The sequence below is a fragment of the Rhinichthys klamathensis genome, unplaced genomic scaffold (genome assembly GCF_029890125.1).
Source record: "Rhinichthys klamathensis goyatoka isolate OS25496 unplaced genomic scaffold, OSU_Roscu_1.1 h1tg000115l_1, whole genome shotgun sequence".
Taxonomy (NCBI): Eukaryota; Metazoa; Chordata; class Actinopteri; order Cypriniformes; family Leuciscidae; genus Rhinichthys; species Rhinichthys klamathensis.
The window spans coordinates 1,325,975-1,338,061 of NW_026606652.1; the positions used below are offsets into that span (position 1 = coordinate 1,325,975).

The following is a 12,087-nucleotide window of genomic DNA, read 5'->3' on the forward strand; positions in this document are numbered from 1 at the left end:
AAAAGAACCATTTTTGTTTCCACAAATATATAAAAAAAACTTTTGTCCAGTGGAAAGGTTCCATGAATGTTAAAGGTTGTTCCATGAACACATCTCTGAAAATTATATGCAACTGTAAGGGATTTTAACAATGCAACTGTAAGGGATTTTAACAATGCAACTGTAAGGGATTTTAAACCCTCATTCAGATACACATTATACTCTTAAAATAAAGGTTCTTTATTGGAATCTTTGTTTTAAGAGTATATTGTGTATCTGAATGAGGGTTTAAAATTCTTTACAGTTGCATTGTGCATCTTGACTAGTTCAGGTCCACTCTTCACCATTTGCCTTGGTAACAGAACTCAGTTATGTGTCTGAATTGAACACAGCATTGTGTGTTGTCTCTGATAAATAGCTCTGATAAACACCTCAAAGAAAATACACAGTTATTCCAGGACAAGCTTTCAGTAAAATCCCATAGCGCAACATCTCCATGTTATCTTTCATGTGGATTTCTTATCACATGAAAGAGAATTTAAGATTTTGCTGTAAGCATTATGTAATGCTCTGTTATTCTCATGAGGTTTATTCTCAGGCAGGCCAGCATTAGAGAAATAAACATGAGCAGCACACATGACTTCAGGCTTCAGTATCTTCGTTATTCATATTCATGTATGTGAAATCTTAATTTTTTGTAATAACAAATGTTAAGAAAAAAAAGTTTTTCTTACTTTAATGAATCTAAATTTTTTTTTTTTACAGTTGACTTTTGAAATAGGATTGGGGTTTCATAACAGCTTTGTTGTAGGCTATAGCTTTACATATTTTGCTTTAGCTTTACAGTTTCGGTCTGAGTGTAGCAAGCTGCATTGTTGGTCATGTCTGCACACAGAGTTGCTTGAATCTTTTACTGCATGTCTGTAACTGAATTTGCACTTTAAAAGAAGGGATATGCTTCAGATGGTCACACCAGGCCAGGCTGGACTGAACTGCAATGTTTTTACGCAGGACTAAAGTGCTGCCTGACATCAAATTTTCAGAGGCCTTTTAATGTTGGACGATCATGTGTGAGAACAGAGCGTTCTCCTTGCAAAGTGATTCTGATGTCCAACCACGTTCGCACCTTTTTCTGTCGTCTTGGCTCAGCTCACCTGCTCCAAATTTAGAACAAACTGTTTGCAGAATTATATTTTGTGCAATTTGGACTGTAAAGAGTGTGTTCAATGAACTGAAAAATTTGAAAAGCACTCGTTGTTTCAGAATGTAGCGTCCAATTAACAATGCTGTGTGCCAAATAGTGTAAAATAACTCAGTGGTCTGTTTAAGAGGCTTTCTAATAAATGACAATAAAGGAATGATTTAACCAGATAGACTGAACGTCAAATAGATTTTCTGTTTGTGTGCTGCATGTCATTGGAGTGTAGATGATTGTTTAATTATGGGTTCATAAAGAGGAACTCTGTATATAAAAAGACATCAGCAGATTTATATATATATATACACACACAGGTACTGTGCAAAAGTCTTAGGCACGTTAGTATTTTCACACACAAAAAAATGGGTTTAAGCCAGTTTATATAATTTGCTGTAGTGTGTCAGTAGGAAATATATCCGTTTAAATTTCCTTTAGCCATTAATTATAATAATCCAGTGAGATTTTTGTATGCACAAGGAGTCTGACAACAGCTGGTATGCTCCACACGGAGATCTGATATTTCTGATAGGTTTCCTCAAGCGTCTTAGAGACGTTGCCGCAGTTCTTCTGGATTTAGTCTCTCTCTTCATGTTTCTTCATGTAATCCCAGATGGACTCGATGATGGTGAAATCAGATCTCTGTGTGGAGCAGACCGGCTGTTGTCAGACTCCTTGTGCATACAAAAATCACACTGGATAACAATTCATGTAAAACATTACTTTGTATCTTTTGTATATTTTTCAACCCAATATTAAAGCAGTTCTAGTTGTACAAATCTGAAGAGAAACATTTTCAATGTAGCATTTACATGACAAATATGCAGTAAAATGTACTGTACCAATACCAAAAATAGTTTATATATTATTATATTATAGTATGTTATGTTATGTTTAACAGTTTATTTTGAAAGTCCACTTTAGACATTCTACTAACAATAAGTAACTACAACTACAGGTCAATCAGTCATTAGAGTATTAGTAGACTGTCTGCTTAATACAGTGGTGCAGCTATAAGTAGGCTAATGACTATGAGAAACTTTGCAAGTACATGTCAACTTATTCTACTAACCCTAACCGTAACATAACAGTCTACTAATACTCTGAGAGTTAGTTGACATGGTTGCAAAGTTAGTAGAATGTCTAAAGTGGACTATCGAAATAAAGTGTAACCATATTATATTATAAACTATCTTTTATTTTCTCTTTTTTTCCAGGGCATCAGCAGCTTGTTCAGTTCTCTGAAGGTAGTTCGACTGCTTCGATTGGGTCGTGTTGCGCGTAAACTGGACCACTATCTGGAGTATGGCGCAGCTGTGCTAGTTTTACTGGTCTGTGTGTTTGGATTGGTGGCCCACTGGCTTGCCTGCATATGGTACAGCATTGGAGATTATGAGGTCATTGACGAACAAACCAACTCCATTAAGACTGACAGCTGGCTCTACCAATTAGCCATCAACATTGGGTCCCCGTACCGGTACAATGCCAGTGGGACTGGCCAATGGGAGGGCGGTCCTGGTAAAGATTCTCTGTATATAACATCACTATATTTCACAATGACCAGCCTGACCACCATTGGCTTTGGAAACATTGCGCCAGCCACAGACGGAGAGAAGATCTTCTCTGTGGCCATGATGATGGTCGGATGTGAGTGATTTTCTTATTTAACGTCTTTTTTTTCACAACAAAATGAGTAGGTGAGATAGATTGTCATTTTCACCTGATAAATCAGATCACCCTAAGTAAATATTAATATAAGTGGTTTCTTTTCTTGCTACTTTTCTTTTCTCTTTTTCTGTTTATTCTCTCCTCTGTCAGAGTTAGTCTGACTAACCTCGTCTGGCCCCTCTATCTTCCAGACAGCAGTGCTTTGCTTCTAGTGCATCTCCTTCAAAAATAACTCAGAGACAGTAATAGAGAGAGATGGGTGGAGAGAAGGACATATAACTGGCCAGAATGAAGGAACGAGGCCAGTCGTTGTTAATGTCCTTCTCCAGATCTGTGTGTGCAGTGAGGAGTCACTCTGGAGACTATACAGATATGCAGTAATAATTATCAGCATGTGTGAGTGCTGAACCACACAAACACACATATAGAAACCCTGCTCACTGACCCCTCATGCACTGACTCTTGGGGACATCATGCAACTATGTTTTCTGCAGGCTTTTTAAATTTACAGTTTTTCTTTAGTGTGCAAGAGAAAACTTAGGTTCAAATGCCAAAAACACACACACACTCGTAATCACCCGACACGAAGCGGGTGGTTGCCTCCGCGGAGTGCATTCGAGTCGCACTCATACACGCATCCATGAGCATTCATATCGCTTAATGCACAGCTAGACATTGATTATCCCGCTTACACCATGGTCATTTACCAGCATTGACAACTTAAAGATGTTATTGATGTTTGCAGTGCAGTATTTGACCGGAAGGGTTTAAATCAGACAAAGAAGAAGAGTGCGAAAGATTACATTTATTTGAATAAATGAATTAAAGCATTTATTTGAATTAATTAGAGAGAGAGAGAGAGAGAGAGAGAGAGAGAGAGAGAGAGAGAGAGAGAGAGAGAGAGAGAGAGAGAGAGAGAGAGAGAGAGAGAGAGAGAGAGAGAGAGAGAGAGAGAGAGAGAGAGAGAGAGAGAGAGAGAGAGAGAGAGAAATGCGTGTGTGAATTACCTGCATCTGTTCAGCTTTCTCTCTATTAACAATGAAGCTGTGAGTTTAATTGTTTCAAAATAGCGATGTAACCCTCCAGTTTCTAAGAAATATAATGCAGTGATTCAGTAGCGAAGCTATTTTAATGTCGCAGGGCAGCGTTGATAAGTTTCTGTGTTCCTGAATGTTTCTGTGTGCGCAGCGCGATCTCTGTGTGCGAGTGACGTGTGTGTGCGGTTCAATGAAAATAGCACATTAATATAGAAAGGTGATTAAACTGACTTGGAACTACCTGTGCATTAAACGGTTTTATTGCACACCTTCCAGCCAATCAAAATTGAGTATTCAGACAGGCCATATACATATTCTTTTATTTAAAACAACAATTATTTTTTATTGTTTATATTTTTTTTTTACAATTATAGGAGTTAATAGTTTTAACAATTGATCAAAAGTAATATAAACCTTTTACAATTTATACAAAATTCATATTTCAAATAAATGCTGTTTTTTGGACTTTGGAAATAATGTATCATGGTTTCCACAAAATATTAAGCACAACTGTTTTTAATAATTAGTTATTCTTGAGCATCAAATCATATTAGAATGATTTCTGAAGGATCATGTGACTGAAGACTGGAGTAATGATGCTGAAAATTCAGCTTTGTCATCAAAGCAATACATTACATTTTAAAATATAGAACAATATAGAAAACAGTTATTTTAAAGTGTAATAATATTTCAAAATAATGTTGTTTTACTGTATTTTTGATCAAATAAATGCAGCCTTGGTGAGCAGAAGTGTGAGGGTTTTGTAAGGATGAACCCAATTGCAGACAGTTTGCGAAAACACAAGATTTATTTGACAAAAAGGGAAAACAAAACCCACGATGGGGTAAAACAAGACTGAAGGGCAAAAACAAAGACTAACAACACTAGACTAAGACTTGACAGGTAACTAGACAAATAACAGCAACAAGATCAGGATTGTACAAGACAGAGTTCTTCACTAGATACTCACGAGAGGGTCAACACACAGGTAAGGTATGACATGATATACACACACTGAGAATCACAATGAACCGGCACAAGACAGCAAACACAAGGGGATTAAATAGAGAGACTAATGATAACAACAGGTGACACAGGTAAAGCAATAATGACAAAACGAGGATAACAAGGGGGCGGGGCCAGAGGACGAGACAACACAAGCACATGGTCCAAACCAAAGGCCACGTGCTTGCACACAAAACATGGTTCTGTCATGATCCTGCCTCAAGAATTAAACAACAACAAGAACTAGATGGCAGAATCATGACAAGAAGAGACTTCTTTAAAACATTTTGCTTTAAAAGACTTCTTCATTATATTATATTATATTATATAAGATCTGCAGAAATATGATTACTTGGGCTTGCAATGCCTTTTTGCCTTGTCTTGACTTCCCTCCCATCTCTGCTTCACTCGTCGTCTTCGTTTCCTCTGCCTCCCCCTCAGATATGTGAGTCATACAGTATTTTCTTGCTTTTGACCTACACAGCGGTTTCCCTGACCTGTAATATTCTCTAACAACATCACTTAGGTGAAACTGTCATTTGAAAACCTCATCACACTAATGGGTCATTGTGAATCTTTAAGAGGATGGCCGAATGAGCTCTGTTGATGCCGGTTTGGTTTCTGACGCATGAAATGTAGGAACAGCAAGATACAACTTTCAGTGTGACGTGCTTATGGCAAAGACTTGATGTCAGAATAATGTTCCCGTAATGACATTATTGACAGCAGAGTAAGGCCATGTTAGGCCAGAAATGAGTATGTTTTGGGCTTAAGGCATTTTAAAGGGCCTCTGTTGATCTACTCATGATATTGTAAGGTCTTCAGAACACTTTGGATTAATCAAAGGGAGATGATCACAGATGCCCAATAAAAACAACAGCTCACAATTAATGGAGAGAATAATTGTAGTTAGCTGTTCTGATGACTCCTTGATAAGGCTCGTACACAGCGCAGAGCCCCATTTCTCCGTCTGTAATTATGCGAACACATTGTTCTCATCTCCAGATCCTTCAGTCAAGATATTTTCTCTTTTGTTTTCATGTTTCGCTTAAGATCCTAATCTCATGTCTTACTCTTTCTTTCTTCCTGTCTTTCCCACATCTCTGTCTGTCTCTGTGGTAGTGAGGTCCTATAAGGCCTCATTATGTGTGTTTGCAGAGGCTCCCCTGAGACTCTCCCTAATGCACCATCCGTGCCATTTGCTCTACAACTTTCTCTATTTCTGCCTCAAAGTTACACCTGGATTAAAAGTTTAAAATCTCACTGGGTGATGTGTGGGGTGGAATATGGTTGTATTGTGCTAAAAAATGACATGATCAGTTTTTATTTATGCCAAGTAGATTTTGATGAACACAAGTTGTCAGTCCTCATCTCTGACTGATGCTGAAGTCACTGTGAGGAACTGTCACATCCAGTTAACCTTAACTGATTCATAACAACTGATTCATAACAACTGATTCAACGATCCTCTGCATGGAAGTTCACCTTTAATGTGTCTGTTAAAAAACACCTCACTCACAGATCATTTCTGTTTCTCAAACCATATTGATTCAGGTATGCCCAAAAGAGTGTATTTCCTTCTTTCTTTCTTTCTTTCTTTCTTTCTTTCTTTCTTTCTTTCTTTCTTTCTTTCTTTCTTTCTTTCTTTCTTTCTTTCTTTCTTTCTTTCTTTCTTTCTTTCTTTCTTTCTTTCTTTCTTTCTTTCTTTCTTTCTTTCTTTCTTTCTTTCTTTCTTTCTTTCTTTGTTTTAAAATGACTCTGATGAGTTTTGTGTATTAATGAGGTTGTGTGTGAGGTTTCTTTGACTATAATTACTTTCTTTCAGTCAGATGGCTGATATCCAAAACTGAATCAGAGAAATACAAGAAAAGGAGAAGAAATCTCCTTCCTAACTCACTCTTTTCAGCCTTCTGACTCCCTCTTGTTTTCCCTGTTTCTCTCGATCTTTTTTCTCCTCCTCTAACTTGGTCATTTCATTTGGCTTTTCATCATCCATTTTTATCTTATCACATTCCATCCATTTCACTTTCTTCTCTGTTCCCGCTCTTCTCTTATTGGTTGTGAGGGGAAGTATTTGGAAAGCTATTTCAGGAAAGGTTGCCATAGAGATGAGGATCAGAGATACTGTGGTAACACATGAGAAAGGCAATAAAAACAGGAGCAGAAGTTTACATTGTGTACATACAGAGAAATGTCTGACTTCAGTCTACTGTTTGTCTTTCAGTTCTCCTATAAAAGACGTCCCATTGTAAAATTGAATATTTCATATTTATTCAAAAAGGAAAAAAAAGAAAGAAAAAACAATTAATGTTCATAATGAAAAGAAAATGTTTTTGGAAATGACATCCAGTGCCTTTCATTATTACAAGCTTTTTGGGAAAAATTCTGGATAAAGTGAGAATCACGATTATTTTGTATCAAATAGAATTCTCCCACGATTCTGAACAAACTAAACAAAATAACATATAATTTACTAGAGGTTAACTTAAGAGACAAAAAAAAAAGTTAATTGCTGCAGTCTATTTAACATTTTTAATTAATCTGAATTTATTATTTTCAAAAATCGGTTTGAATTAATGATTTAATGACTCACTCATAAATACTTCACTTGTTTCTTTAATGGCTGAATTTCAGCCCGAACATTTTTGAACGAATCTTTTGAATGAATGATTCAATGACAAATAAAAAAAAATTAACAGTCACCAAATCGTTGTCATTTAAGAATGAGATTCGTAGATGTTTGAATCAAGATCATGATTTCTTCTTTTTTTTAACGATTAATCGTGCAGTTCTAGTTTGTAACAATTACTGTGTATTTCAATTAATGCTAAATATATTATGTCACACATATCAAAATTCATTCATTCATTCATTCATTCAGAATCTGCCCAAAAATGTAATATCTGTCAAATGGTAATTCTGTCACAAAAGAAAATATTAAATAAACTATATTTGTACATTTAACAATTCATTTAAATGTTTAAAATGAATTGATTGAATGATTTATTTATTTCATTTTAGGTACTTGAGTCTGCCACGCAGTGTTCATTTTTTTTCTCATTTCAAATCTGTCTGACCAATATCTATTTTATTCTTCTCTCCTTATGTCCTAAAGCTCTCCTTTACGCCACCATCTTCGGTAATGTGACAACCATTTTCCAGCAGATGTATGCAAACACCAACCGTTACCACGAAATGCTGAATAACGTGCGGGATTTCCTCAAGCTCTACCAGGTGCCCAAAGGCCTCAGTGAGAGAGTGATGGACTACATCGTCTCCACGTGGTCCATGTCCAAAGGCATCGACACAGAGAAGGTGAGACTGAAACAGATGGGATGGTTGCATGATTGAAGTTTTGGATATTATTCTTGGAAAATTCTACATTGGAAATTCATCTGTGCACAGGTGCTCTCCATCTGCCCTAAGGACATGCGGGCTGATATCTGCGTGCACCTGAACAGGAATGTGTTCAACGAGCACCCTGCCTTCCGATTGGCCAGTGACGGGTGTTTGCGCTCATTGGCTGTGGAGTTCCAAATGATACACTCCGCCCCCGGTGACCTCATCTTCCATGCGGGTGAAAGCGTGGACCTGCTCTGCTTTGTGGTGTCAGGATCACTGGAGGTCATCCAGGATGATGAGGTCATCGCTATACTGGGTTCGTTTGGTTAACTGTTTTTAAAAGCGCTGATTTATGCTGGGTTCACACTGTACGATTTTGGCCGTCTGACACCAATTTTTGTGAATCCTAAAAGATTCCTCTAATTCCTAGGCAAAAATCTGAAGTCTTTGATTGCTAGTTTGACATGTTCACCGACTGCTGATTAATGACTAATGTGATCAAATTTTCAAAGTCAGAAGATTTGACGCACAGTCCAGACTTCGACGACAACTGTCAAATCAAAAACCAATAGGAGCGCATTACATGATGATGCAATTAGTAAGACAACAACAAACCACCACTTGCTCTTTTTTCCCCACAGTTTTCTTTTTAAGAAAAGCCATGATCAAAATTGATGCAAGAGTGTTTTTGTTTGCTAGCTAGAATTTCTGTCCCGCATGTAAATGCAGCTCACAGTCAACGAATGCGTCACGGATTGATGGAAAACCCCAGACGAGTCTTCTTGCGTGCATCAGTTTTTTACGCGTCATGACTGCCGTACAGTCTCAGTTAATAACAAATAAGATCTTACTGTGTAACATGGCTCACAGCGGGGATCATATTCGTACAGTCTGACAAGTAACAGTCGGAAAGGACTATTGTAAATCATAAAGTGTGCACCTGGCTTAATACATGCTCTGTTTTTTTTACCATCTATTAGCGTCTCTCAATATTTGTTCATTCTTGCTGCTGTCAGTGTTTGACTTCTAGATTAGAAATACATTTTGGTTGTCATGGGGATGAAAAACTTTTTTTTAAATGATATCTTTTTGACATCGTTAATTTGATTTTGATTGAATCTCCAGCAATCAGACTGACTTCCATTACAAACACCATCTCACTTTTCAACTTTCAATCAGCTGCTTCACTGAGATCGCATTAGATTATCACTCTCCCTTGAGTCGCCATCGGAATGGAACCATACAGCGGCATTAAACATTAAGCTCTAATGGCCGCTGAGTTGAGGCCTTGTCTCTCCTCCAGCTCGGCAGGAAGCCTGGACCCACAGTGTCTCTGTGTGCCCAGGAGGGTGGTGGGTGTCTGGGCAGAGGAAGATGGGCTCCTGGGGAGTGGAGTTAGTGAGGTGTAGAGCTGTGTCTCTACAGGAGACAAATGAGAAGAAATTATGACATTAGTCACATTTATCCATATGGCTCACATTTACCCAAAACAATTTTTGCTGGACCGTCTTCAACAGAACTCTTAGTAGAAAAACATACCCAAGTGTCACTTGTTTGCTTAAAGGGATTGTTGGAACAAATTCTGGCATCATTTACTCACCATCATGCAGTTCAAAACCTGTATGATTTTCTTTCTTCTGTGGAACACAAAAGAAGATATTGCTAAAAGTATCTCGGTCTACATTATTCTGGACACATTTGAAAACAGCATTTTCGTTTCAAAACGCTCTCCTTCCACTAGCGTTTTCAAGTGTTTTCCAACAGTTGCTCTTCCACCCTGAAGCATCGGATAACGTTTAAATCATCTTACTGCATATGCGTAAATGTACTAAAAGATCACTGAGATGATGCTGAGACACCAGACATAATAAAGATCTCATGCTATTCTTCTGGGATGATAATTTTATTTGCAAAATATCCCACAACTTACTGTACTAGTGCGTCTAGTTTACACTCAAAATACGAGTGGTCTAAAATGCAATTTCTCTCATGTTTTGCCACAGGACAGCAATTTTCTGGAATCTTTGCAGCAATGTAGTATGAAGACTGCACAAAGTAAAATAAGTTTCTAACAACACTATGAAAATAAATAGCAGGCACAACAATGCTGGTATAGCCATAGATAGTGACCAATTAGTCATTATGGTATGGGTACAATATACGTCCTCTTTTTCAAATATCTATGTTTTTACAGTCTAGACTACATCGTAAAAACAGGGTTTTCAAATGTCTGAAAAGCGTCCTGCTTCTCTGTTTTAGCAGGACGCCGTCTCAGTTTGGACGGAATTTGTCTATTCCACCTAACATTCTCAACCTTTACACGTATTATAAAATGCTACAGTATGATCCTCCTGAAGGTATGGGTTTAACTGTCCCCACGTGGCAACAGAGTGCCATGGTAACACATGACTCCTTGGAGACAATGTTTGGTGGCTTCTGAGATAAACTGTAAATCCCCACAGCCTCTTCAGGGATACGACTGTCTTCAAAGTCAGTGAAGACTTGACACTGAGTCTCCTTGACAAAGTCTCTGCAGACCAGATCTGCTGCACACAGCATGTTTGAGTTCAAATAAATACCCTGACCGTGTAAAACAACTTATTTTTTGTACCATAATAATGTTTACATGAAGTTCGTTAGGTATAAATTAAGTTATATATACTGTATATTTTGTACTGAATGCAACATATCAGCTCTTGTGCATGCAGTCTACAACATGTTATTAGGGTTGACGCAAGAGTGGTTTGCATTGTTAAAGATGACAGCAGAACAATGGTTTTCAGGAAAAGAGGATTTTTCAGGTTTGCTTTGAACGGTTAATTAGAGCGCATGTGTGCATGCATTCCAAGCAGCTGCTAATTGTGGTTTAATTGGTCTGGCATGTGCAGCCAATTAAATATGTTTTGCTACTAGAAATAAGTCTTTAATTGGCAGGACAAACACCTGTGGCAGATGATCTCTGTAAGGAGATTATGCTGAGCTCAGCATCAAAAATATTAGCTTGAAAACAAAGAAACTTCTCTTTGAACCAGCCAAAAAGGGTTTTGATTTTAACTGCACGTTCAGCACTGCTGCGTCCTATGGAATCAGTGCAGGATTTTGCACTTGAAGGTTGAAGGTCTATTTTGGGTCGCTGGCGCCGAGGATCTGTGGAAAGCGATGGAAGAGATCAGTGTGCCATTGATCTTCGGCATCTTAAACGAGTAGAGACAGCTACACTCCTCTCTGATAATACCACGTTCATCTATGCAGCAATTATCCTGCTTTCTTACTGTCTCTTAATGTTTCTTGGCTCTTTCACTCAGTTCTGAAAATAAGAGATAATTAAATGATACTTGAGCTCTAAGGTATCTTTTGTGCTTTTACATTTATTGCATTTCTGAATAGTTTTGAGTTCCTTTTGGCCTTAAAATTTAAGGTTGGCAGGAAATGTGACTCCACCCTATCTATTTTCTAAATTATGTCATAGATCTTATTGTGAACAATTCATTCATGCAAATGTTTTTTTTTTTTTTTTTTACTTGTAATTTTGTAACTTCCAGTGACGTGTCAGACTTCTCTTTGGTAAAACATGCTGGACTTCTCCAATCATTTAGTCTACTTAAACCCCGTCCCTTTCTTACAATTGACAGCAAGCTCCCATTCAAATCTGCCTCCATCCAGTCAACAGCTGATGATTTGAACAAGACCCTGTCCTACTTTTTTTTCTTTTTTTTTCTTTTTTTTAACAATCCATTTCATTAGGATGTACGTCACAAAATGGATGAAATTATTTGGTGCTAATTCCGTTACATTCCTTTGACTGGAAAATGAAAATTCAGTCATTTACTCACCCTCTTTTCTTCTATGGAACACAATTTT

General features: G+C 37.5%; 1 protein-coding gene across 1 annotated transcript in view; it reads left to right on the forward strand.

Annotated features, from left to right (window-relative positions):
* Positions 1–12,087, forward strand: part of kcnh5b (potassium voltage-gated channel, subfamily H (eag-related), member 5b) — a 41,573-nt gene that overhangs the window by 17,153 nt on the left and 12,333 nt on the right. The window contains exons 7-9 of the mRNA XM_056254898.1: positions 2,392–2,821; positions 8,000–8,199; positions 8,290–8,542. Of these exons, the coding sequence (XP_056110873.1) occupies positions 2,392–2,821; positions 8,000–8,199; positions 8,290–8,542 (883 nt within the window). The remainder of the gene's footprint in view (positions 1–2,391; positions 2,822–7,999; positions 8,200–8,289; positions 8,543–12,087) is intronic.